At 47.0% G+C, this 27081-nt stretch overlaps 2 protein-coding genes across 12 annotated transcripts in view; both read right to left on the bottom strand.

Moving 5' to 3' along the window:
* The window catches only part of Ext2 (exostosin glycosyltransferase 2), a 124808-nt gene extending 118104 nt beyond the window's left edge, over positions 1 to 6704 (bottom strand). The window contains exons 1-3 of one of the 4 annotated variants that reach the window (XM_028778511.1): positions 6534 to 6604; positions 4618 to 4744; positions 239 to 804 (exon numbers count right to left, since the gene is read on the bottom strand). In XM_028778511.1, the coding sequence (XP_028634344.1) occupies positions 239 to 774 (536 nt within the window). In that variant the 5' untranslated portion in view covers positions 775 to 804; positions 4618 to 4744; positions 6534 to 6604. The other 3 variants (XM_028778512.1, XM_028778510.1, XM_028778513.1) reach the window with 3 other exon arrangements.
* A 4448-nt stretch (positions 6705 to 11152) lies between these two features.
* Positions 11153 to 25507, bottom strand: Accs (1-aminocyclopropane-1-carboxylate synthase homolog (inactive)). 8 transcript variants are annotated; one of them, XM_028778594.1, is made up of 15 exons: positions 25342 to 25507; positions 23477 to 23767; positions 21210 to 21269; positions 19651 to 19721; positions 18599 to 18668; positions 18236 to 18302; positions 17562 to 17659; positions 16986 to 17063; positions 15678 to 15778; positions 14872 to 14961; positions 13950 to 13995; positions 13720 to 13861; positions 11925 to 12067; positions 11665 to 11818; positions 11153 to 11565 (listed from the first exon to the last, which is right to left on the bottom strand). In XM_028778594.1, exons 2-15 carry the CDS (start codon positions 23696 to 23698, stop codon positions 11477 to 11479), a joined length of 1431 nt encoding a protein of 476 aa, XP_028634427.1. In that variant the 5' UTR covers positions 23699 to 23767; positions 25342 to 25507; the 3' UTR covers positions 11153 to 11476. The 8 variants fall into 8 exon arrangements, with proteins under 8 accessions (XP_028634427.1, XP_028634428.1, XP_028634429.1 ...); XM_028778595.1 differs by lacking the exon at positions 25342 to 25507 and adding an exon at positions 24909 to 25055; XM_028778596.1 differs by lacking the exon at positions 21210 to 21269.
* Positions 25508 to 27081: the final 1574 nt, after the last annotated feature.

Here is a 27081-nt window from a genome sequence, read left to right as displayed (position 1 = left end):
AGAAGTACAGGAGAGGAGCCTTCCTCATCTCTAAACCCCACGAAGCCCAGGCTGCCACAGTAGCACAGGATGGCAGACCCCTGCTGGCACTCACAGCACAGACCTCCGGCTACATCAGTCACTCACATACATGTGAGATAGACAAGCAACTGGAGGTCAGCTCAACAGGAGACACATTCCTGCCACTCCCATTTCCTTCAGATCATGCCCTGGGCTCTGGTTACTAGGTGTCAGGTACCTGGAAAGCTGGGCCAGGGCCTGCGCTGTCTCTTTGATTCGAAGGGGGTTCTGGTTCAGCACGTCAATGGAGGGGACGAACAGACAGGCCCGGCTGATGTCGTCCGTGTAGTAGTCGCTGTCTGAGATGGCCGTCAGCAGTTCGTTGTACTCCCGGGAGATGGTGCTGCTCACCGCAACACCGGCGTCATCTACATACTTTTTTAGGGGGTAGATGTACACCTTGATTTTGTTCTTTGGGTTGAAGCCGCAGCGGTAGACATCAAAACACGTGTGCATTCTACAGCTGAGATCCCCCCGCTCTGGGATGGGACTGTCAGCTGGCAGCCTGACCACTGGCACTTCCCGGATGCTGCGTTTCTCCACACCCCCATCGCTGGAGGACTCAATGGAGTGAGGCCAGAACTGAAACATGCCCGTGGCAATGAGGCCCAAGAGGACGATGGAGAACAGGGTGACATAGTAGATTCGGTGCTTGGTCTTCATCCTTGGGATGAGGGCAGGACCCCGGATATTGGACTTGACTGACGCACACATAATGACACAGATGTCCTCGCCCTCACACACCTGGTCACCAAAGACAAAAATTGGGGGAAAGTTAGGATAACACCCTGAGAGGGTTGGACTGTTCAACTTCTAATATGTTTATTTATTTTCACTTCCTTTTTCAAGACAAAATTTCATCAAAATACAAACTACAGCCTGGTCTATAGAGTGAGTTCCTGTAAAACCAGGGGTACACATAGAAACCCTGTCTCAAAAAATAAACAAACAAGCCGGGTGGTGGTGGTGCAAGTCTTTAATCCCAGCACTTGAGAGGCAGAGGCAGGTGGATTTTTAAGTTCGAGGCCAGCCTGGTCTACAGAATGAGTTCCAGGACAGCCAGGACTACACAGAGAAACCCTGTCTCGAAAAAACAAACAAACAAACAAATAAACAAACAAAAACCCAACAACAACAAAAACCTGAGGACACAAACAATAAAAGCCAAGGTACTATGAATCCACGCAGGCCCAGCTCTCCTCCCACAGCAGGTCCAGAATCAGACAACACAGAAGACGCAAAAGAAAAAGACCTTAAAACCAACTCTATGAAGAGGATAGGGATTCTTAAAGGGGAAAATAATAAATCCCTCAAAGAAAGCCAGGAAAACACAAAGAAACAACAGAGGAAATGAATAAATCCCTTCAGGAAAGCCAAGAAAATATCAAACAGTTGGAGGAAACAGAACTGTTCAAGATATGAAAGTAGAAGCAATAAAGAAGAAAAGACAAACTGAGGGAATTCTGAAAAAGAAAAACTCAGGAATGCCAACATGAACTACAGAGGCGAGCCTCACCAACAGAACACAGGAGATGCAAAACAGAATCTCAGGCACTGAAGATAGGATAATAGAAATGGTTACATCAGTCAAAGAAATTATTAAATCTAAAAACTTCCTGACATAAAGCATATAGGAAATCTGGGACACTATGAAAAGGCTCTGATTAACAGGAATAGAATAAGGAGATCCCCAGCTCAAAGGCCCAGAAAATTCTTTCAACAAAATCATAGAAAAAATATTTCCTAACCTAAAGGAGACACCTATAAACATCATTAAAAAGTCTCCCAGTCAAAAAATGCTCAGAGCCAGATGGTTTGTTTCAGTGCAGAACTCTATGAGACTTTGAAAGAAGAGTTAATATCAATATTCCTCAAGTTATTCCACAAAACAGAAACAGAAGAAACACGGCTCAATTCTTTTAATTAGGCCAGTTACCAATATCCAAACCACATAAAGACTCAACAAATAAAATTAAATACCAATTTCTCTTGTAAGCATAGATGCAAAAAATACTCAATAAAATATTTGCAAACTGAATCCAAGAACACATCAAAAAGATCACCTACTATTACCAAGTAGGCTTCATGCCAGAGATGCAGAGATAGTTCAACATATAAAAAACAGTAAATGTAATCCATCATATAAATAAACTAGAAGAAAAATGCATGATCATCTCATTAGATGCTGAAAATGTCTTTGACAAACTCTAATATGCCATCATGATAAAAATCTTGGAGCTCTTAGAGATACAAGTCACATTCCTTGTATACCTTGTAGCCCACACATGATAAAGACAATATACAGCAAGCCAATAGCCAACATCAAATTAAATGGAGAGAAACTCAGAGCAATTCCATAAAACCAAAAACAAGATAAGGTTGTCCGCTCTCTCCTCATCTATTCAATATAGTACTTGAAGGTTTAGCTACAGCGATTAGACAGACAATTGAAGGAGATACAAATTGGACAGGAAGAAGTCAAAGTATCTTCATTTGCAGATGATAGTATATATAAGTGACCCAGACACATCCACTAAGGAACTCCTACAGCTGATAAACACTTTCAGCAAAGTGGCTGAATGCAAGATTAACTAACAAAAGTCAGTAGCCTTCCTATATACAAATGACAAATGGACTGAAAGAGAAATCAGGGCAATAACACCCTCTGAAATATCTGCAAATAATATAAAATATCTTGGTATAACTCTAGCCAAACAAGTAAAAGATTTGTATGATAAAACTTCAAGGCTTTGAAGAAAGAAATTGAAGAAGATATCAGAAGATGGAAAGAGTTCCCGTGCTCATGGATTGGGAGGATTAACACAGTGACAATGGTCATCTTACCTTTTGGTAATCTACAGACTCAATGCAATTCCCATCAATCCCAGAACAACTCTTTACAGACCATGAAAGGACAATTCTCAACTTAATGTGGAAAATCAAAACCCCAAGATAGCTAAAAGAATCCTGAACAATATAAGAGCTGCTGGAGCTCTCACTGTCCCTGATTTCAAGTTGTACTATAGGGTACAGTACTAAAACTTGCATGGTATTGGCATAAAAACAGACATGCTGATCAATGGAACTGAATGAAGACAAGACATAAATTCATACACCTATGGACACCTGATTTTTTTTATAAAGAAGACAGAAATACATGCTTATCACCCGGCACAAGTCCAAGTAGGTCAAAGACTTCAACATGAAACCAGACCCACTGAGCCTGACAGAAAAAAAGTGGAAAACAACCTTGAACACATAGGCACCGGAGATGACTTTCTTAAGAGAACACCACTAGTGGAGGCACTAGGAGTGACAATTACTAAATAGCACCTCATGAAACTGAAAAGCTTCTGCAAGGTAAAGGACACTGTCATTCAGACAAAGCAGCAGCCTAAAGAATGGGAAAAGATTTTTACAAACTCCACATCCAAGGGAAGTCTAATATCCAAAATGCATTTTTTTAAAAAACCTCCAGAAATTAGATATAAAAAAAATCCACTTAAAAATGGGGTACAGATCTAAACAGAGTTCGCAACAGAGGACTCTCAAATGGCTAAGAAACATTTATTTAAAGCAATGCTCAACATCCTTAGCCATCAGGGAAATGCAAGTCAAAACTACTTTGAGATTCCATCTTACGCCTGTCAGGATGGCTAAGATTAACAACACAAGCGACAGAGGGTGAGCAAGTCAGTCTAGGACATGCTTTCATGGTCCCTGCAGGCCACTGCTAGATGTACTAGCATGTGCTCTGCCAAACAAACTAAGAAGAACATGAGCGTAAGTGTTTGGCAGGAGAGGGCTCCGGAAAACCAGAGAGGAACTGAAAAACGGAATGGTGAGGCTGGAGCTCGGAAGAGCCCCGAAGAGTCATCAGAACACACCTCAGAACCACCCCGACTGGTAGGGAACCGAAGCAGAACAGCCCAAAGCCGGCCGGGACATATGCACTCCTGCTGGCTTACGGAAGCCTCTACAGGCTAGCTCAATAGCCATCCTCTACACCAAATGTCTACACCAAATTCTGAGGGATAAAGCTGAGAGGGTGACAAGAACTTGGGCCAGAACAAACACTCATAATAAAACAAACTAGGGGTGAGTGGCAACAGGGCTACAGTCCAGTGGCAGAACACTGGTTGGGAACAGAATAGGTCCTCGCTAAATCCAGGAATACAGTTGTTGATGTTGGTGCTGTTGAAGAGGGGGCCGAAGACAAGGCTCGGCAGTTAGGAGCAAATGCTGCTCTATTTTCATTAATATTATTATTATCATTACCATTATTACTAGAGAGGTGCTGGGGAGATGGTTCAGTGGTTACAAGCACTTGCTGCCCTGGAGGCTCATAACCATCTGTAACGTCAGTTCCAGGGAATCTGATACCCTCCTCTTGTCTCTGCAGGCCCTGCACACACATGGTACACAAGCGAGCGAGCAAGCGAGTGAGCGAGCAAAACACTCCCGTACAAACAAAAAATGAATAATAAAGTAATTAATGAAGATGGGGGAGGCCTTCCCTGCGAGCACCACCTTATACTGCGACCTTCCTTACAGTACCTGCCACACGTACTGTGAGGTGTCTGCCGGCCTCTCTGCTCTGCTGGTGCCCCTTACACAATCCTGTCAGTATTCTCAACACCCAGGATCAAGCGTGGAACATACTGGATCTCAACTTGAATGCTGGCTGAGGGAGTGAATGAATGAATGAATGAATGAACGAACACCTTTCCTTCCCAGTTGCACTGAGGCACTCACTACTCAAGGGAGGGGCTTCTGATAGCCAGCCTTCCTGAACTGGAATTTCCAAAAGGGAAATGATGGCTGTAGGCTTCCACAGACTCTGGGTTTTCTGTGCCCTACCCTGAATACCTCCTCTCCCTGCACCCATCACTCATGGCTACACCCTGAGAACCACTGGCTACGATGGTTTGGTTTTGTTTTCCATTTGTGTTGGGACAGCCTCCTCCAGTCCAGTCTGGTCAGGAACTAGATGATTACCCTTGGCTCCCTGCTCTCTCCTCCTGAGTAGCGAGATTACAGGCATGCACCCTCACCCTCGTTTATAAGGCACGGGAGATCCAATCCACGGCCTCACTCGTGCTGGGAACTCTACCAGCTGAGATACGTCCTCAAAGTGCCCCAATCCTGATAAACCTGTGCTGAATCCTGTAGACTGAATCCTGCCAACTGTCCAGTTTCATACCATGGCCTGCATCAAAACAAGAATTTCATCTCAGATCCTACAAATTATCATCCTTCAAACCTACTAAACACCCTCCCCCTCAATTAAAAAAAAATCTGGAACCATTAATCCAGCTTCGGAGCACTGAGTCACTGGAAATGACTCTAACCCCCATCTCTGGGCAGGGTGAGACACACTCGACCCGTTCCTGGAATTGCCCCTTCCTAACGCTGGCCTGAATCACCTTTCTTCCAAGCTCCAGGCTATAGCCAATCCACTCAGCCCAACGTTCCAAGTCACAATTTCCTGTTGTCTTAGCCTTTTTGGAGCGGTCCTGCCTGCTGAACTGCCTGCCACTGCTACACAGGAACTCTTCTGAAAACAAAGTAGGCAAACAGACACAAAATCACGATGCACAGCCTTGACAGGATTAGAATTAAAGCTCCAGAGTTGTTCACTACCTCCAGAAAGAGTTTCCAATATAAAGATACTGGCTGACTGTAGCAGTTACATCACGGTGATTCCAATAAGCATTTATTCTACACATGTGCATTTACCACGTCCCATTTCATCCTCCTGACAAACATCTGAACCTCACTGTGGTGGAGAAAGGTCAACAGCAAGGCTAAGAAGAACTTCCAGGGTTCCACAACAGAACTCCAAGGCTGAGCTTCAGCGCCCTTAGATGACTACCCAGCCACACAGGCTAGGGCAACTAGGAGGATTAAGTCAGGGCAAGTGACTGCAATAAAAACTCAACCGTGTTTATTATTCCCGTGAATTGCCTTGAGCTCCAGAGTACACAAAGTTCAATGAAAGTACTTAGAACGTATGGCTGACTTTAAAAACTTGAAATGGACATGCCCCAGCCTCGAGACAACATCCACAGTCGCTAAGTGATTGGGCCCTTCTAGATTGGCACTTGATAAGTGACACCAAGCCATTATTTGACTCTCAAAACTGGACACTGTTCCCACCATCGGCAACGCATCTCCCAACGCTCAGAGTCAGTGGTTCCTGAGCCACCGACCCCACCGCGTCCCACCCACTCAGGACTTGCATTGGACGCCACTGGTCCTGGAGAGCCAAAGTGCAAGGCCTCCCTGAGAGGACCCAGGTCCCGCAACGCCCGACTGCAGCAGGAAGCAGAGGTCCTGGACAGGAGGGCGGGCCCGGGGACGGGGCACAGGTACAGATGGGGCCGCGGTGCAGTGCGCGGTGCTCCTGCAGCCCCCGGGCTCCCAGAGGCCCAGCCCGGAGGCCCACCCGGCTGCCCGCGCGCCGCGCTCACCTCGGAACCGGCCGCCTCCCGCTCGGCCCCGCGCTCCGTCACCAGCTCTTGACGCGGGCCGCGAGCCACGGCCGTGTCGGATAGCGCGGTAACGGGAGGCCGCCGCCAGGTACGCCGGAGCCAGCAGGGGAAAGCTACACCGGCCTCCGGTTCCCTGCGGCTGACACAGCGCGCACTGCGCATGCGGAGCGGTAGCGCCGCGCCCCCTGCTGGACAGGAGGAGTCAGCGCACGTGAGCAACCCCGTCCCGGTGCAGAGGCAGAGGGACAGCCAGGCGCACCAAGCTCCCGGATAAAACTGTCAAAAAACGCAAGCATTTGGGTCAGGCGTGGTGGCTTATATCGGTAATCTCATCACAGCAGGATGATCACTCACTAGTTCCAGGCTAGCCTAGGCTATATAATGAGACTATCTCCAACTCTGCAAAGCATTGTTAAGCCTTCAGGGTAATTTGACAGTGTCTTATCAAGGTATAAAAACCGCCCTAGACCTGCAATTCCAACCAACCTTCTTTGTAGTTTATCCTGCAGAAAGACTCACCAGTTATTGAAACATTCACTGCACTGTTTCTAATAATAGCAAGCAAGACACTGGGGAGCAACGAAAGTAGACTGTAGGATTAGGGAACAACAGGAGGAAGAGTCGTCATACCAGTCAGCAAGGTAATATCTCCAAGACAGGCTAATGAGAAGCCAGGGTCCCTTAAAAAGGGGTAATAAAAATCACTTTTAGGTAAAATGTGCTTCTGTAAAATCAGAAGAAACAAAATGTGTGATGTGTGAACAGATGCTTGTGTCCAGGTCTAAGTATAATATTTTTCTGGAAAAAAAATCCAAGAAGCAGTTATAAAAATTGTGGAAGTAACTGGAGCAGCAGAAATTATCGCATACATAGTGGCATCCGTCACAAGGCAGCAAAAAGCTGAGTGACAGTTACTGAAATGGCTAGTCCAGCTTGCCACTGCTGGCTGTAGTTCTTTTGTCCATGAGATGCGAATACATTTTGGTCCCGATTGTACTTTAGCGCCACTTAGCGGACATTGTTACTTACAGCTTAAATACCCACAGAGATTACTGCCTGGATGCGAAGACTTTGCTCACCAGCAAAGATTCCAGTATTTGGGGGTTAATGTTTCCTTGTTTTAGACCTAGAGAGATTGGAACGAGAAAAAATCTAGGGACAGAAGATTCTGACCAAATTCCTTTTCCTATATCTAACAGAATGTGGCTCTCTCCCTCAAATACACACACACACACACACACACACACACACACACGCGCGCGCGTGCTACTGAACTCACTATATACACTCATTTGAGAATTGGATGGGTGACATTAGAACCATTGGCCAATGGTACCACAGCCAAATTTCTGGCATTCCATGGAACACTGGCTTGTATCTTTTTAAAAACAAAAATTTTAAGGTTTATTATTATTATTATTATTATTATTGCATATTGGTCTCTCTGTGTGAGAGAATTGCATGAAAGTGCATGCCAGAAGATGGCATTGAGTCTCCTGGAGTTACAGGGAGTTATAAACTGCCTGTTGGTGCTAGGAATCAAACTCTGGTCCTCTACAAGAGCAGCAAGTGCTCTTAACCACTGAGCCATAACTCCAACCCAAGGTTTTACTTCTTAAAAGCAGGTCAACAGTAGCTATCTGCACTGGGAGATTTTGTCTTATTTCTTATCTGTTTCCTTCGTATTTGTGTGTGTCTTTAAACATGTTTTAATGTTTTATACATGCTAGCATTGAGTGAAAGTTTACTGTGGTGCAGAATTGTGTTAAGCATGGACTTTGGAAGTCCTTGCCTATCTTGCTCACATTTTATAGCCTTAAGCTTGCATAGTGCCTGGGATATGACAAGTGTTCAGTGCTTGTTAAGTGATTAAAGGGGGCAGGTTCACGAAAGCACTAACTAGGAGTAAGACAAATGTACAAATGAAGTTACATAAAGCAGAGAGTGAGAAGCAGGGAAGGATGTAAATATAATGCCTCAGACTCAAGAAGAAAGAGGCCACATGCAATAGAAAAGATCTAAGGTCAGGCAAGAGTTAACATCTCAAGCCTGATGTGGTGGTTCACTCCTGTAGTCCTAGCATTTGGGAGGCTGAGGCAGGGGGATGGTGAGTTTGCTTAGGCAATATAGTAAAACTCTTGTTTTCCATGGGTGGGGTGCTTTTGTTGTCCTGGAGAATATTTACAATTTTGACAGATGAAGAGAACCCAGAAAAAGGTGGAGGGTGGGGAGGAATCCTGTCTGTATCAAAAGCCTGTATAAAGAAGCAAGCACAGAAAAAACAAGCATCCTACCAACACAGCACAGTTAAAATGGTGCAGCTGCATTTCTGGGTACATAAACCACACAGGTGATGAGAAGCAAGAAAGGTTAGAATCTGTGCTATTAGAAGTTTTGTAAATGCATGGACACTCTGAACATCTTTTGTAATAGTAATTCCCTAAACATTAGCTACAAGATTCACTAGAGTTTGTAGTTCTGATACTCACAGCTGCCCACAAAGTAGTTTTTGTTATACTTATATTACATGCAATCTAGAGATGATTTTCATCTACAGGGAGGCTGGGGAAGGTTCCCCTTGAGTTGGAGGTAGCCTGGGTATGCACTGTATATAAAGTGAAATAAATAAAATCAAGTGCCTTGACATGCAACGGGCACTCTACAGATTATCAATGGAAAAAAATGTCTTTTTTAAAACATCGAAAAACTGGAGGTGAGGGGCTCCACAGCAAGACTCCTATCTTAAAAGCTAAATGAATAAAATAGTCTACAGAGGAATGCACCTAAGTTATACACAAAGATGAAGCTATTTTTATACAGAACTTGGGCATCTGCAGATTTTAGCATTCCCGAAGTGGTCGTGGCCCAGTCATCGATGGACACAGAGATAACTGTATACAACACACAAAGCAACCATGTTTCAGTAATTAAAAATATTATAAACAATAACTTTTTACCACTTTGTGTGGGGAAAGATACATTTTTCTAAAACATAAAATTGAAAGATTAAAGCAGGTTATAGCTAGCTAGAGAATGGATTATTAAATTGCATAAAAAGTGCAAAGAAGGTTACTCAGAGCAAAAGGGAAGGAAAATATGAAAAGGGCAGTAAGAGATTCAGAGGCAGCCAGTCTATCACGTGGTCAAATAGGACTCCAGACTATGTGGTCATTTAAATGAGAATGACCCCCATATGTTCCTGTGGTTGTATGCTTGGTCCCCAGTGAGTGGAGCTGCTTGGGAAGGATTTGGTCTTAGCAGAGGAGGCGTGTCATTCAGGAGGGCTCTCCCTGTTGGCCCTCTTTCTGCCTCCTACTCGTGGATCAAGATGTGCGCTCGCAGCTTCTCCTGCTCTCGTGCCTTTGCTCCTCCATCATGCACTACAACACTCTGGAACTGTAAGGCCAACCAAACGCTCTCTTTTAGAAGTTGCTTTGGTCATCATGTTTTGTCTCAGCAATAGAAAAGTAATCCAGACAGAGGGAGAACAGGGGAAAAGGCAATGTTTGCTAGTAAAGGCTGTAAATGTTCCAGAACTGATGAAGAAAGCCACATATCCAAGAATCACAGTGCACATGAAATGAGATAATGAGACAATTCAGTATCTTCACACATAGCGATGACACTATATGTCACCAATGATAAATGTCTTTTTTTAAATTTGTGTATGAGTGTTTTGTGTGTATATGTGGTGCATGTCAGAAGAGGGCATCAGATCGCATTATAGATGGTTGTGAGCCACCATGTGGTTTCTGGGAACTGAACTCAGCGCCTCTGTTAGAGCACCCGGTGCTCTTAACTGCTGAGCCATCTTGCCAGCCTGATACCGTCCTTTAAAGGCATGGAGAAACTGGAACAGGAGTGAGGCAACAGGTTGTCTTAGAAGGAGTCACAGATGCAACATGAACAGAGGAAATCAGAAAATAACCACTGACCCCAGAATTCTATAACTAGTAAAGTTATGTTCCAAAAAGGGAGCAAATGGACATCCTTAGACAAGCAGGGGTTGAAAGTCTGTCTCTAGCCGACTCCACTATCCCACCCCAGGAGCTGCACAACAGACAGAAGACACGTGGCTCCCAGTGGATACTCAGGATGACTCTGTGATCAACTGAAGCAAATGTCACCTGTGTAAAACAAGACTTTGCAGGGTCAAAACTGAAAGGCACAAGTGAACACTGACCACAAACCCAGCCAGGGATGATCAGGAATAAATACACTGTCTCCCATTGCTATAGGGAAAGCTGAGGCACACTTTCCTCGTTGTTTATAGGTGTTATATTCTAGGATAACAGCCAGCAGGAAAATACAGCATATGGTACAAATGAGTAGAAGATGAAGAGGGGAAATCCAGAAAAGTCTAAGAAAAGGGAGAAAAGTAAACTAATGACAGAAAAACACAAAACAGAAATATAGGCAATCTACAAACCAACCAAGTCAACTGCAGAAAGCAATGCACAAATAAACAGTACACATGAAACTCCTTTTTATGACTTTGTGTGTGTGTGTGTGTGTGTGTGTGTGTGTGTCTGTGCTCGCGCACGTGCTGATCCTCTGGCTTGTTTCCCTGGCAACAAGAAAGAGGCAGGAAGGCACCATCACGGAGAATGAACAGTTGTTTTTTTACTCTTGTGTCCTAGGAAGGAGCTGTGATTAGGAGCAGTCACGACTCCCCAGACTGTACACTATTCACAACAGTCATCCCGCTGATCCTGATCCTGTTGAATTCGGCACAGCAACAGCCCGAGATGAGTATCAGTTTAAACAGTCTACCACTGCCAGCAGAGGGCAGGAAACAGTCCTTCAAGGACAAAGCCAAGTCGTGAATCCCACTGACAGACGGCATCCACACTCAATCTCCCGTAGCCCTACAAGGCCTGCTCACAGTGGCTTCTTGAGAAGGAATGGCCAGCTCATCTCAGCTAGCTATGTGGCTCCTGAGCGTGACAGGGAGAGGCATCTTCTACCACTTTAGATTGTCCTTCAAGCACCTGCCGCATCCTTTGCATTCCTGAGAAGAAGGGAGGAGCTGTCAGCAAGGGAGCTACTAGGGTCAAAAGCAGGGGCCCCAGAGGATGCTGTAGGGAGGTTGGGGAAGGAGACTGCTCACCCAGCCGGAGCCGGTTCTCCTTGTCCGAGAAGACCACGCGGAACCAGCCGGGTTCTTTGCACTCAAAGGTCTTACCAGAGGACAGCAGCACCTTATTGTCCAAAAATTGGCGCCAGAGTAACACCTCCTCCTCAAAGGTGCCTTCGCGCAGGTACTGGGAGGATGGAAGAAGTTCAGAACACAGGAGACCCTCCAATGCCTTCTCCTGACAGGTGGAGGCTCTCGGCAGTTTTTGGCACCCACACTTCAACCCGATTTACCTTTCTCAAGTCAACCCAGATGAAGAAGCCTGCCCCACGACTCACAAAGGGGATCCCCAGGGCTCTGAGTTCCTCTGAGACATAGGTGTGGGCAGCCTTGAGCCTGGCATGGTTTTCTGGCAGGTACACCTGGCTGATCCAGTCTAAATGGAAGGGAAGTAAGAATACAAAACCCCCATGCATTTTCACACCATTGCATTCATCTAAATGCTAATCGATGAAAGGGCGTGGCAGCCAGCTCTATGGAAGTGCTTGTCTTCTCCCATGGCTTACTGAGTCATGGGCTGGAAGGGCTGGGAGTTCAGTGTTCAGTATAAAGTGCCTTTGATCCAGGTATGCCATTGAGAGCTCCAGGTCCAGGACCACATTCAGGAGCACAGAGGATAAAGTCCCTCAGGATGGGAGCCAAGCCAAAGGTGCCTGCAGTTATAAAGTGATACTTCGAACCACACAGACCAAGGTCCTGCTCCCAGAGGGACCTCTGGCAAGACTGGGAAGGCAGACCTCTGACTTCAGCTCCCTCCCTGATCTTCATCAACTTACAGACCAAGTTGGGGGGGGGGGGGCGCGGCGGGGGGGGGGGTGGACGGCTGAATGAATTATGACACAGAATCAGGATTCTGAGTGACCCCAAAAGATTATCCTCATGCTATTTAGACTTATATCCCTTCCCGTGATTGATATGCTATCGTGATAGTTTTGTTCATTCCTAAATGTCAGCAAAATTAGCCTCATGTGACACGTAAGCTCCTAGCTTCCCTTGTCAGTACAGTGTCTCGGGGAGAAATCCACACTGCCATGGGTTTTATTGGATCAATGTGGATGGGACACTGTGTATCAACGTGTCTGTGTGGCGGGAGGGCGGTTATGAAAGAAGCAGCTCATTCACACAGAGGCTCCACATGTGGCGCTCTGACTGCCTCCCGGGTCCTTTGATAAGTGTGTTTATAGGAAACTAAGGGATTGTTTTTCACTGTGGCTGAAATACCTTCTGACCACATCAGTAATGTAAGAGCGAGTGTCCTAGCTCACCTCCCTTACCAACATGAGGTCTTGTCACTGTTTCTACAAAACTTTACGCTATTAGATTGGGTGTTCAGCATCTGGTCTTCCCCATCTGTAAAATGATGGGGAACTGTATAGAAATTCTTCTCAGAGCCCTAGGGAGGGAGTGAAATGGACAAAAAGAACATCTGAAAGACTGAGTGAACAACAATAATTACAGGAAAGCTTCACTATCTAAACCCGTGGCTGGAGGCAGAGACAGCACAGGACTCAGAGACAGAGATCAGACAGAGAGCGCTCCATCCCGGCCTTTTCTCAATAACCCCTGATCTCTTTTCAAAGTGCTCAAAGCTAATAATCATAAGTTCATTTTTTTTAGGTGGATGTTGCCCAGGCTCTCCTGGATCTCCTGACCATAAAGCATCCCCCTTGCTTCAGCTTCCCAAGTAGCTGGGAGTACAGATGCATAGCACTGCACCCAGCCTGTGAGCTCACATTAGCCAAGCACCCGTTTTATGCCATGGATGGTTCTAACCAGATGACAGATCACATTCAGCCTACAAGACTAGCACTGTTATCAGCCCCATTCTACAGGTGAGGACTCTGAGGCTCGGGGAGGTGAAGAAATGTGCTACATAGGCAGGAAGCAAGCAACTGAGTACAGTCTGGACCCAGAAATGACCCTCAGACATCACCTAAGTTCCTCCACAGGGGAGGCACCCATGAGCCCCAACAAGCCCTATGTGCATGCCAACCCCACTCCTCTTTCAAGTCCCAAACCCATGGTCACCATGGTCTCGGAGCAGCTGTGCCATCTGGTGTTGGACCAGGCCACTGAGGCCATGATAGCGGCAGAGGGAGGCCACAGCAGTAGCCACGTGCTGGTTTTCCGTGTACAGTACACCGAAGCGAAGGCCAGACATCCCGAAGTCCTACAAGAGGAATCATACTAGGCCATGGCCAGTCCTTACAGAAGAAACCGATTCCACTCCCTCCCACCCAGGTTAGGCAGGAACTCACCTTGCTGGTGGCCCACATCACGTGTGTCCTCTGGGGGTCAGGCAGCCTACAGAGAAGAGAGCATGGAGAGAGACAGAGTAACCCGGAGCTAGCAGATCTCAGATCTGTGCATGGATGGATGGATGGATGGATGGATGGATGGATGGATGGATGGAATTGGGTCTCATGCCTTTGAACCACCAACTCTCATGCTTCCCTCAGAATGGGTCAGCAGCCAGCCTGCTGCCTGTGTCTATAAATAACATTACATGAGAACACAGCCGAGCTCACTGGTTCTATGTCTGTGGTAGAGCTGTGTGAGAAACCATCGGACCTGACATCTGAGCTGGAATTTAGCTCCAGCTCCATTTCCTCAAAGGGTTTCCCTAGCCAACCCAGGAATCCAGGCCAACGAGTGCCTCAAATAGACCTTCCCACAGCTCCTCACCACCTCCCTTTCAGCATTCTTGTGCCTATCATTGAAATTGCTACCTGTGTCCTTAGCTGCTGAGACCTTCATCTACCTAGAAATATAGATAAAAGGATGGATGGGTAGATGAAGGGATGTATGGACAAAGTGGGTGAGGGGACAGATGAATAGATGAGTAGATGGATGGACAGACAGAAAGACTGATGGGTGGATGAAAATGGAGACACTCTAAATACGAAGGAAACAGGAGTTTGATTTTCCATATGCCAAATATCCCTTCAAAGAATGCCAAGTCCTGCCTCCTGCCTCCCCTTGGAGCTCTTGGGAATGCCATAAAATAATCTGAAGGCCTGCTCTACCTAGTTGCCCCTAGCCTGAGGACCAGTGAGATCAAGTAGAGATTAATAGAACTACCTTGGAGCAGGCCATCCCCTGTGGGTTGACCCAGATAGAGGCTGGGAAACTGTGAGACAGTCCAGGGACTGGTAGACTCAGCTACAGTGGAAGCCTCACCTTTCCAGGCTGAGAACACTGCGGTACCTAAGAGACTCTTCAAACACCGACAGCATGTAAACCTCATCCATGATCACATGTAGCTTGTGCCTGGAGTGGGTAGGTAGTGGGAAGGAGAGAGCCAAACTATGTCACTCACTGTTGAGTAGCAGTATGTCAGAAACCCAGGGACCACAGTGTAGCCCAGGAATACCCCACTTTGGTCTATATGTTTACAAATGGGAGGCTGCACACATAAAGCAGAGGACTCTTGGGGTTCTGCATGGTAGGCTGGAGACAAATAGACTCAGATTCATCTCTGTACACACTCCTGACTGGACCACTCTGAGGCTCTGTCAAGCAGAGATGATAAAGTGTTCATTTTTCATGGGACTGCTGTGAGGAGAACCACAGATACAACACAGAAAGCGCTCAGCTGGGAAGATGGCCCGGTCAGTATAGTACTGCCTTGCAAACACGAAGGCCCAAATGTGATACCCAGAGCCCTGGGGTTCACTGGCCAGATAGCCTCTCACACTTGACAAACTCTAGACCAGCGAAACCCTTTCTCAAAAACAAAGCATCTGAGGAATGACTGCTATCTTCTACATTTGCACACACATGAACACAGATAAACATATAAATAAGTAAATAAATATGTAAATGCATAAATAATAAAGTGTTCAGCATGGTGCCTGGCCCTAGAGAATGACAGCTGGTGTTTTAAGAAGACAGACACCACAGCAGGTAGTAGCCCACAGTGGGCTAAGGACTTGCCCCAGGCCACATCAGAACTCTGTCCACTTTGTGGGGTAGGGAGCACTCACCTCATGGCAAACCCCAGGAATTCCTGCAGCTCTTCAGGGGAGTAGACATCACCCAGAGGATTTTGAGGGTTGATGAGGATGAGGCCTTTGACCTTGACACCCTGAAACCATCCAGGGGTGTTTCAGTGTCCCCACACACACACACACTCCAGAGCCTTACAGTCTCACTGGATGAGGCTGGTAGCTGCCCAAGGAAGCATGGCAGGAGCACACTCTTGACCCAACAATAAGCGAATGAGTAGGACACAGAATTACATCTGCTCGTGCCGTCCCTGCTATGGAAAGAAAGCAGGCAGGGAGCAGGGAAGCATGCCAGCTGCTGGCAGAGAGGCTGCTTGTGTCGGAGGAATTGTAAGTGGGAGTTGAGAACTTTCACAGCTCCTGCACTGAGCACTTGACAACGGTAAATGCAGTGAAGTGCACAGATGCTGAACATGGGCGGAGGCAAGCGCAGGAACTTAGGTCTCTGCCTTTCTTAAGAAGCCCCTCAAAAGAAGCAGGATCACCTCTCAATTTGCCAGAGAGACTCACTAAACTTTAAACTCCCACAATCCACATTTGACCCTGAAGCAGAAACAAAGGACTAGAGTAGGTGGAGTGTTCTTTTTAATTAGCATACTGGTGCCGGTTTGAATTAGACTCCCCACTCCCACCATAGGCTCATATGTTTGAATGCTTGGTCTTTAGTGGAACTGTTTGGGAAGGATGGGGGAGGCGTGGCCTTATTGGAGGAGGTGTGTTACTCTGGGTGGGTTTTGAGTCTTCAATAGCTCAGTGTCTCTCTGCAGTCCAGAATGAAAAGCTCTCAGCTACTTCTCCAGTGCCATGCCTGTCTGCTTCCTGCCATGATGGTAATGGACTAACCCTCTAAAACTGTAAGCAAATCCCAATTAAATGCTTTATTTTATGAGTTATCCTGGTCAAGGTGTTCTTCACAGCAACAGAACAGTAACCAAGGCACATATATTCGTTAAAAACACTAATGGGCTTTGATCTAAATGTTTTCATGCATATATAAAATGAATTATGATCCTATCCCACCACCTCCTGCTACCCTCTATTGTGAGGGGGAAGTTTCTAATGACCTTTCTTAGTTCTCTGTACTCTGTGGTTTCAAGGTCTTTTTTTCTAATGGGAACCTGCATCCATAGATACAGGATTCTGCCTGACCCCCACTCCCAGGAAGGTTCCATAATTCCTCCCCATATGTCCCTATGAATGTTACAAGCCCAATTTCCAAGAGATGAAGGGTCTAGCCCCTGATGAAACCCACCCATTCCCAGTCCTGGATTTGATTGAATCTCCAACCTCAGAATTAACTCCTTGCAGGGCCATCTCCAGCTTCTCTACGGTGAGCTGGAAGGGACGTGTATTCAGTCCAGTTACCTGGGGGAAGACCCACCAAAGAAAGTCAGGAGCCAAATTCAGTGACATGGCCCCAACCCCAAACCTGAGCTGTTGGGACTCTCTTTCCCTACCATCTCCAGCCTCTTGAGCACAGTCTCTGAAAAACAGGAAGGGCTGCTTCCCCTTCCTGCCTTCCACCCCACTCTTAGCTCTTAGGTTTCTGGAAGAGGCAGTAAGCCTTCTCTGATTGGCTCTCAGGACTTCCAAGGTCTAAGCTTCCCCTCTTTCCACCCTCTCTTTTATGGGGCTGGTCCTTGGCTTCTCCATGAATCTAGGATCTTAGAGACTGTGGCTTGGAGCTTCCAGAGAACCCAGGCAGAGGTGTCCATGCAACAACAGAAGGCTCCACTGCCATTTCACAGCATCCCCAAAGCCCCTAACATAGGCTCCCTTCACACCCACCCACAGACTCAGAACCAGGAAACCCTTGCCTACAGGAAAACTCAAATGCAAGAACTCGGATGCAGGCACTCTTACCTTGCTGTCCAGGTAGACATAGGCTAGTCGGATGCTGCCATAGAGATAGATGTGCTGGGTGATGGCTCCGTAGTAAGGTGTGGGAATCAAGAGAGCCTCTGGGAGCAGGAGTAGACAGCCTATTGGCCTCTGGCTTAAATACTACAGACCCAGTGCCCCACCACCCTTCCTAGCCTCCACTATACTCTGGGAAACATTTGGAAGCATATTCTTGCTCTCAACTCCCAAAACCTTAAAGCTTGCATCCCCAAGATTAGGCTTTTTCTAATATAGATGTTCCTTCACTTATAACAGGTCACATCCAGACTAATCCACTATAAGGTAAAAATATATATAAATGTATTTGACCCACCAACCTCCTGAATATCCTAGCAGCCTGTAAAAGGGCAGAGTATTGGTATTGACTCAAAATCTCATGGCTGCTTGCAGGTAGAGTGGGGGAGCTCACTGCCACTGCCCGGCATTGTAAGAAAATACCCCGTTACACAGCACTAGCCAGAGAATTTGTCATAGTTCAAAATTCCTAAGACCAGGGGTGTAGCTCAGTAGGTAGAGGGCTTGCCTTGCATACAGAAGCCCTGGGCTCCACCCTCAGCACCTCAGCCAGACTACTGTGGTGACAGCCCAGCACAGCCCTGGTCAAAAGCTGAGAGTAGAACATGGAGTCCACTTACCCCCTGCCTCACACAGCACTGTGGCCAGCGCAGAAAAGAGAGAGGCACAGCCATTCAGAACAACTACCTGGGAGTGACAGGAGACAAGAATGCCTCTGTCAGGGGACACAGAAGAACAAGGATCACAAAAAGTGCCCTGGGGACCCATCCTGACAGAGGTCCACTGGTTCCCAGCCAAGCTGATTTCTGGGTACCTGCTCTTGATCAAGTGAACAAGAGATGGGACCGGTCACTCTGACGATCTCCCTCAAAGGTGGGGAGTCAAGAGGACCACAGCACAGTGGGATTGGGAAGCAAAACTAAGTGAGCAGACCCCAAGTGCCCTTCCTGACACCCCTCACCTCTAGGAAAGGCATGACTCACATTCTCTGGTTTGAGGGGTGCTGGGCTCTTACAGTAGAAAGATAAGAACCTTGCCACTTCTTCCCGGAGGCTAGAAGAACAGACCAACAAAATACGCTATGTCAGAGCATCCTCAGCCCAGTGTATTCCAGAGCCCCTCTGGGAACCTGCAGGTGGCTGGCTGCAGCTGCTCAATCCTACCTTCCCAAAGTGGCAGACATTTATTTCCACTCCAGTATACCCCCCCTTCCAGCCACAAAGCATTCTGGGTCTTGGTCACCCAACCTCACCTAATCAGGAGACTTCCGGGATGAAACTAACACTACATAATCTAGCTGATAATGATGATAATCAACATTATTGTAACAGGAACTGTTACCATGGCTCTTACTGAGCTTCAACGTCACACAAATGTCATTCAGAGACTGCTCCATGGTGGCTGTGATTACTATCACTCCCATTCTATGAATAAGGAAAGTGAGGGAATTTGAAGGAATTGACTTCCTTGCTAGCAGGTGGCAGAGTCCTTACTCAAGCCCAGTGGTCTGCCCCAGAGCTCACCATATTGATGATCTTATTCTAAGAATGTGAGCTTTGGAACACATCTTGAGCATCGTAGCTACAAGGTCAAAGACAGCCAATGATGTAGTGTCCTTGGCAAGGGGCCAGAAGAACTGGTACCACTCCCTGACCCATCAAACCATTGAGAGTGGGCCCCAGTCAGCTCCCTTGTCATCTCTAAAGCTACTGGAAAAGCAAAAATGGTCTCCTCACTTATCACAGATTTAGGGTCATGGGAATCAAGCTGGGAGCTCTGAGCTGGAGTAGAGGCTGACAGACCAGCCCACGGTAGCCAGATCTCCACAGCTATGTTCTCAGCCTGTGGCTAGCTTCTTCACTTAGTCTCTACTGATGTTGTGGACAGAACAATTCTTTGTTGAGGTGCTCCTGCCATTAGCCAGTAGACCCTTCTTCCTGTTACATCGACCAGAAATGTGTCCCAGCTCTACTCTACCTCCCTGGGGACATACATGTCCCATGTTGGGACCCACTGGCCTCAGGCAACTACTTACAACAGATGTCCTCTCCAGTCAGGGTACTGCAGCAGAGATGGTTCCACATGAAACATGTCATTCTGTGTCAGCTGGGGACACAGGAAAAAGAGCAAGGTTGACGGCCAGCACTGTCACCTGCACCCACACAGCACTATGGCCTTCATCAGCTGGGGTTTCTCCAGTTTCTCAGAGACACTGTGAAAAGAGTGCAGGACAGCATCCCCAGGCCCATTTCACAGATAAGCAAACCAAGGATCACAAAGTGAAGGTAGGGCCAACCAGCTGGCAAGTAGCAGAACTGAAACGATATCCAGAACTTTTGCCTCTAACTCTCTACACAACAAAAACCAGAGGGGTGGGTGCAGAAGAAGGGGTGGGAAGTTGTGCTGCTCAGCCTTCCCAGGGGTCACAGGAGGTTCCAGAGTTGGGTGACATCAACTTGGCCTGGGATCCTACTTGGACTCAGGCACCGTCTCCTGCAGGCTCAGCTCAATTTCACCCTTTGTATGTGGTGGCAAATTTCAGGCCATCCCTTGTAGGCCATCCTGGTACTAAATTAGTGGCGCTAATTAGTAGAGCATCGTGGCTACAATGTCAAAGAGAGGCAGTGATGTAGTGTCCTTGGCAGGGGGCCAGAAGAATTGGAATTGTCTACTTCTCCATGGCTGGGCCCAACCACTCCCCTCCCTTCTGTCACCCCTTAGAGCTGGTCCAACATGGAAACCACTGGTATTCTGTGGCTACTGGGCACTTACCAGGTGGCTAATCTGAACTGTAAAGACTTTGTAAAATCAAGTCTTAATAGATATCAATAATTGTAAATTTATTACCAGCCAAAAAATGGTCATGTTTTAGATATATTAGGTAACTGAAATATTACTAAAACTAATTTTAGTTAATTTAGTTTTTTGATTTTTGGAGAGTTGGGATATCTAATGAAATTTTAAGAAATCTGATGAAATATTAAGAAGTTTTGCAAGCTGGATTAGAAAGAGCCATAGAAGCCAAGCCTGGTAGTGCACCCAGCTACACTGGAGGCTAAAGTAGGAGGCCTTGCAAATCCAAGACCTGCCCAGACTATAGAATACGTTCAAGATTAGCTTGAGTAACTTAGACCTTGTCTCAAAATAAAAAGTTAAGAAGGCAGAGGGTGTAGTTTAGCTTGCCTAGACTGTGTAAATGCTAGGTTCAATCTCCATTGAAGAAAAGTAAAATTAAAAACCAAGAATGGATATAGTTCTGTTGGTAGACTATATAGGGAAGGTGAGGGAGGAGAAGGGAAGAGAGGGGATAGGAGAGTAAAGTTGTTCCCAAAGCAGACCTGCAATCCATGCTCCTCAGCTCTTAAGTCAGGGCCTCTGGGGCAGGCAGCAAGCTACTGTGGCAAAGGATTCAAGAAACCCCTGGAGCTGGTGATGTCAGCCCTGAGCTCACTCTCCTGGAGCTGGTGATGTCAGCCCTGGGCTCACTCTCCTGGAGCTGGTGATGTCAGCCCTGGGCTCACTCTCCTGGAGCTGGTGATGCCAACCCTTGCACCCACTTACCTGGAGCTGGTGATGCCCAGCCCCCATACTCACCCGCCAGGACAGAAGGTCAAAGCAGAGTTTGTTTTCACTGGTGCCCAAGTTAATGATGCCCTGCAGACAGAGGGTAGAGGCAGGGCAAGCATGACAAAGCACTGCCAGCAAGGAGCCTGAGGAGCGCAGACAACAGAGTGGGCATCACCCACGCTTCCACCCTCCCACCAGCCCTCCTTGTCTTTGTTCAAGCTGGGCACTCACTAGGTTTCAAGCTCCCATCCCCCACTTCCAACACCATCCAAATACCATCTCTGGCAAGAAGCCTTCCCAATGCTCTGCTTAGAAGGACTCTTTGCTTCTTAGAGTCTCACATTTCTTTCCAGCACTCTCCTGCCCTTAGAAAACCATTCAATTTCTGTCCCATGCCCCATGGATCAGGGTACAGCTCCCTGCTGATAGCTAGCTCCCTAAAGGCAGATATGTGCCCAAGACACCACAATGTCTCTCCAAAAAATTATAAATCACATGCTGCTGGGAACAAAACAAGAGTGGGGGTGTTCAGTGGACAGCCCCCATGCCAATATAAATGGTTCCCTAGGGGACTCAGCTAACAGGACACAACATCTGGCTGCCTCTCCATAGGTGTTAATCCTAATGGAGGGCACGACTCCTGACCCCTGCCTTCTGTGAGCAGCGAAGGAAGCAGGAAAGACAAAACCATTAAACATGAATGAGCTGGGAGCTAGACACATACGAGGCAGTGCTTGCCGCCCCGGGAAGGAAACCGTTTCCTCCACAGACAGACAGACAACCCAACTCCAAGTCCTACCAACTCTACCCTCACAGCACATTCAACCAGCCACTCGTCACGCGCCATGGCTGAGACCCTAGTGTAAGCCACCAAGGTTCCTGTCCAGATCACTGAGATAGCTCCCACCTCCTCTCCTGTCCGCTCCCTGGCCTGTCATCAGGTCTTCATATGGACTCCATATGGTCTAAAATGTCTTACTGAAACTGCATCATACATCCTGCTCCTCTCCTGAACACTTCATACCCTTCCCCGGTCACCATGTCCCATGAGTCCCTACGAAATCCAAAGCCTTTCTGAACTCATCACCCACCACACTGGCTCTACTGCAGGCCACTTGGTCCCTTTGCTGTCTGCTGATCTGATCCAGCCTGGGACCTTTGTCCTAGCTGTTCTTGCAGCTACATGGCTCCTGGTGGTGGGTAGCCTCTACCACAGCACCCTGCATAGAGACTAAATCTGCCAACTGCGTCTGATGGAAGAAACATGCAGAACTGATGGGATATCACTTCTAAGGTTAGGTCATAAAAGCATGTGGCTTCCATCTTGGGTATTCAGAGTCTCCTCTCCTGTCTTAGACCATCTGCCCTGGGGGGAGCTAGCTGTCATATCTGAAGCAGTCCTGGGGAAAGGTCCATGCGGAACAGATGCCCACCAAGAGCCATATAGGTGAATGTGGACATGGAGCCTCTCACCTGATCATGTTCCAGCATCCAGGCAAGCTTTCAGATGCAATTACAACATCAATTTCAAGGTACTTACTGTGACAGAAACCTCTGGCCCTAAAACACCCACCAGGAGTCCTGAACCCCAGCAACTGGGAAATGTTTGCTACTTAAGCTGCTGAGGCTTGGAGTGGTTTGTTACAGCAATGGTTAACTAACTCAATCTCTCTTGCTTTTTTCCCAAGCGTTTGTTCTAATGTCACCTGAGTAAAGTTGCCTTCCTTCTGACATCTTATGTCAAATAGCAGCATTTCCCAGCCCACCATTGTCCCCCTCACCCTGTCTTCATTTTCTCTGCAGTTCCTATAAGTAAATGTTATATGTGTGTTTGTTCTGCCTATGTCAACTAAAATATAAATACACAGGGCAGGAGCTGAGTTTTGATCTCAGCTATGACACCAGTGCCTAGAACAGTCGCTGATACCTAGCGGATGCTCACCAGATCAAAACCATTAATAAGGGTTATTGTGTAGCTCTTTGACCTGCCAAACTACTAGGTACAATAGATTATGATAATCAAGGCAGATAATATGAATAACAGCAGCTACTATTTAGCAAGTGTACTATATGACAAGCACTGTTAATTTCACATCCCTGGTCCCATGTAATGTTGACTCTTACAGAGCAGACATTACCAGTCCATCTCAGAGATGAACTGTGTATAGAGCAGACATTAACAGCCATCTTGGGGCCAGAGGATCATAATTCCAACCTGGCAAGAGCAAGCTGGGTGCCAACTGCACGGCAGTTAGTTTGCTCTTGGGTCCCAGTGGGGAGGGGTCTTCACTCACACTGGGGTTCTTGTCCTCGTCATACTCATCCATGTGGTAGGTCCTGTAGCCCTCCTCAGCCAAGTCCCAGAACCATTTGATGACTCTTCCTCTAGAGGACAGGCAGGAGCTGTCAGAGGAGAACGTGGCCGTGGGGTCACCCACTCCATAGAGTTTGGGCTGCTTCTGGTCTGGTTTTCTGAGGCGTTCTCCTTGCAGACCATCACCATAGCCACTTTCCATGTCCTGAGTAGAGGCTGAGCCTGTGCAGGTAGTAGGTGCTGTGGATTCCTTCTGAGGAAGACAGAATATCTGCCAAAACACAAATGCACATGCCAGCAGAATGATTTCTGTTCATCTTTTGTCTGTCTGTCTGCCTGCCTGCCTGTCTGTCTGTCTGCCTGTCTGTGTATAGGCCCAAGAACATCCTCTGGTATTGTTCTGGGAGCTGTCCACTTTGGTTTTTGAGACAAGGTCTCTCACTAGCCCCTAAAGTTTGCAGATTAGGTTGGACTTGCTAGCCAGTAAGAACCAGAGACCTGTCTGTCTCTATCTCCCTGGCTCTGGAATTATGAGGAGTGAACATCTGGCTACTTTTGTTTGGGTTCTGGGGATAAAATTCAGGTCCTCATGATTGCAAGGCAAGAAAAGCATTTAACTGATAGAACACTTTACTGCCTAGGCTGGTTGCCCTCCTCCCTCCCCCTTCCCCTCTCTCTTTCATTCTTTCTTTCCCCCTCCCCTCCCCCTGCCCCCCGAGGTTGCCCAATGCTGGCCTTGAGCTCTTGGCCTCAAGTGATCCTCCTTTCTCACCCTCCCTAATAGCTGGAACTAAGATGTCTCTCTCTTCTTGCAAGCTGGATATCATCCTTTGTGACTGTATCCAGTTAAACACTTAAACAAGCACAGTCTGTTAAGGACTATGAGCACCACACCACTGCTGCTACATATAGACAAAGCTAAACTACTGTAGCTTTAGCTCGCTCCATTTCTACATTTGTATCTCCTGCAGCCTCGGGGGTTCACCAACAATGTTTCCCCGTGCTTGCTCAATTTCAAAACACCAGGCTATTTCCCAAAGCAGATCACTGCTTTGGTCTGGACCTCTTGTGTGATGGGTGGTCAGGAGCAGATGGTGGTGAGAACTGGGGGGTGAAGAGGAAGTAGGAGTCACAAGTGCAGGCACTCCTGGATCCTGTCTCTACTCACAAAGGAGACAAGGGCCCCAGAGGGGTCTCCTGCCTATCAAACTGTAGGAGCTTCCTAAGATTTCCTCTTTCATGCCGCACCTGAGCTCTGGTGGGGCCAATAACCACCTCAAAAAGTAACAGTGAGAATCTGAGGGCGATAAAGCACTCATACCGAATTCTGGCTGATGGCCAAAAGTCTGAAATATGAGTCACTCTAATCACAAATGCTCTCAGATTTCTCTGTCTTACCGTACAGGTCTTACTTGGCAGGTGGCAGATGAGGACACAGAAAATGCCCCCGCAATTTACTTTTGCTTTGCAAATCTTGGGGTCCTCCTCAAAGTAGCGGGACTTTGACAGAGCACACGCCTGCTCCACTGTTAGCCTAGATCCGAGGAAGAACACCACCGAGTGCCCCGGCTGTGGGCAACGTGGCATAGACTAAAGTGCAACCAGAACCCAGCAGGAGCGCGCAAGGCGCTGCAGTCAATCCGGCCTAGTGATCTCACCAGCCCAATACTGGCAACCAAGACTGAATGGTCTGCAGGACCCGCCCGGATTTTCCGGGACCACAGACACTGTAGTGTAACAACACTCAGGACTTCCAGACCGAAGGACAGGAAGCGATCAAAAGCAAAAAGCACCGGGCAATGAACCCGGCCCCTTCGGTGCACAGTGGCGGATCACAGCACCTACTTTGAACCTTGGGTTTTCACGCGCGGTATTCTCGGGGCTGGACTTCCGTGACACTGGGTCAGCCTGCCCCCTGGCGACCTGGCGGGAACACAGGGAAGGAGTCCGCGCTCTGCCTCCTGGTCGCAGAAGAGGAAGCTCCGTTCTTCAGCACTTCCCTATAGGCCAGAAACTGGAGTCTAAACTCAGAAAAGGGAAAGAACCAGAGGGGTGGAGGATCTTGGCCAAGACAAAACCACGCCCACTCCTATCTCTTCTTTCATTGGCTGAGCTCAGATCTCTCTTGCCTTTCGGACACCCTTGGTCAGAGCCATTTGAAGGTTGGAAGTTTCTTCCCCAGTTAAAGGAGGCATCCTCCTGAGCATTACTTGCACATGAGATCTCACCGCCATCCATTTGTAAAGGCTTCTCTCAAGCTCCAGAAATTCTTAGTTGGAGGAAAAACAGATTTACAAAGGAAATGTAGAAATGTAGAGACACACACATTCATATGGCCATGGGACACACAGGAATCAATAGCTTTCAAAGCGCGGCTTCTTTGAATTCCAGTCTGTACTAAAGAGATGTTTAGAGACGTGAGGAGACAAAGGAAAAAGGTTAGTCCTGGGTACCAAAACAAAAACAAAACAAACAAAACAAAAAAACCCAAAAAACAAAAACCCAAGCAAGCAAGCAACAAGAAGTTGTAACTCATTTCCACTGTGTGCCTCCAGAGGCATGCTAAATTGAGTGTAAATACCAAATTGAATAACTCCACCTCGACCGGAGCCATTACAAGGTCCCCTTCAATTACTGGAGGTCAGGTGTTCTATCCCTGCCTTCGAAAGATTAGATTCGCCACAGCCCGTCTATACTTAGAGAAGGGAGGAGATGTCAGGGGGCAGCCCTGTTTACACACTGAAGGCCTAACATCAGCCATAGGCCTGTCATACATGTATACTAACACTGCTGAGACGCTCACTGAGGATAGAGGAAATACAGAAGAGTAGTGGAGGAAGGTAGTTATAAATACCAGCTGAGACCAACTGCCGAAGTGAGGATCATGATTGATAGAATGTTTCTGTCATATTGTGTTAAGAATGTGTTTGCACAGATACGTGTTTTGTCAATTTCCTTATCATGTAATGTAACATCAATTAAGATAGTATCAGTGGTTATCGTATTTAAGTTATGAGATACTAAACAAATGTCCCTCAAGGGAATATTGCCACTTGCTCTAAAATACATAATGTGTTTACGATTGTACATAAGATAGTTACATCATGGACTGGAGAGATGGCTCAGTGATAAAAAAAGCACTGACTGCTCTTCCAGAGGTCCTGAGTTCAATTCCTAGCAACCACATGATGGAAGACAGCCATCTATAATGGGATTGATTGTTGCCCTCTTCTGGTGTGCCTGAAGAGGTAGACAGTGTACTCACATACATAAAATAAATAAATGTTTTTTAAAAAAATAAGATAGTTACATCATATTATGTATAGTCATGACCTCACTTTTTCACTTGGTATAAGAGGTGATTGTATGTCAAGATGACCAGGGATGGACTCGTGATGGCTATTCTTGGCTGTCAACCTGACTACATCTGGAATTAACTAAAAGCTCAAGCACATCTGGAAGGAATTTTTAGCTAACTGGATCATTTGAGGATGAAAGACTCACCTTAAATCTGGGCCACACCTTGTGACAGCCTCTATAAAGGATCATGGAAGAAAGAAACTTTTGCTTTTTCTTGCTTACCCT

This window comes from Grammomys surdaster, unplaced genomic scaffold (assembly GCF_004785775.1).
Source record: "Grammomys surdaster isolate TR1022 unplaced genomic scaffold, NIH_TR_1.0 338, whole genome shotgun sequence".
Lineage (NCBI taxonomy): Eukaryota > Metazoa > Chordata > Mammalia > Rodentia > Muridae > Grammomys > Grammomys surdaster.
Note: the sequence above shows the minus strand (reverse complement) of the source record. Positions and strands in the feature narration are given on the sequence as shown.

Bases quoted from the DNA above. Each gene is read 5' to 3' on its own strand.
- Accs (XM_028778594.1), bottom strand. From the start codon at position 23,698: ATGGAAAGTGGCTATGGTGATGGTCTGCAAGGAGAACGCCTCAGAAAA. The intron at 18,669-19,650 runs GTAAGTAGTTGC...CTGTTCTTCTAG, and splicing joins GACTGGAGAGGACATCTGTT to CCTCCGGGAAGAAGTGGCAA. The intron at 13,996-14,871 runs GTGAGGCTTCCA...TCTTCTCTGTAG, and splicing joins AGTGTTCTCAGCCTGGAAAG to GCTGCCTGACCCCCAGAGGA.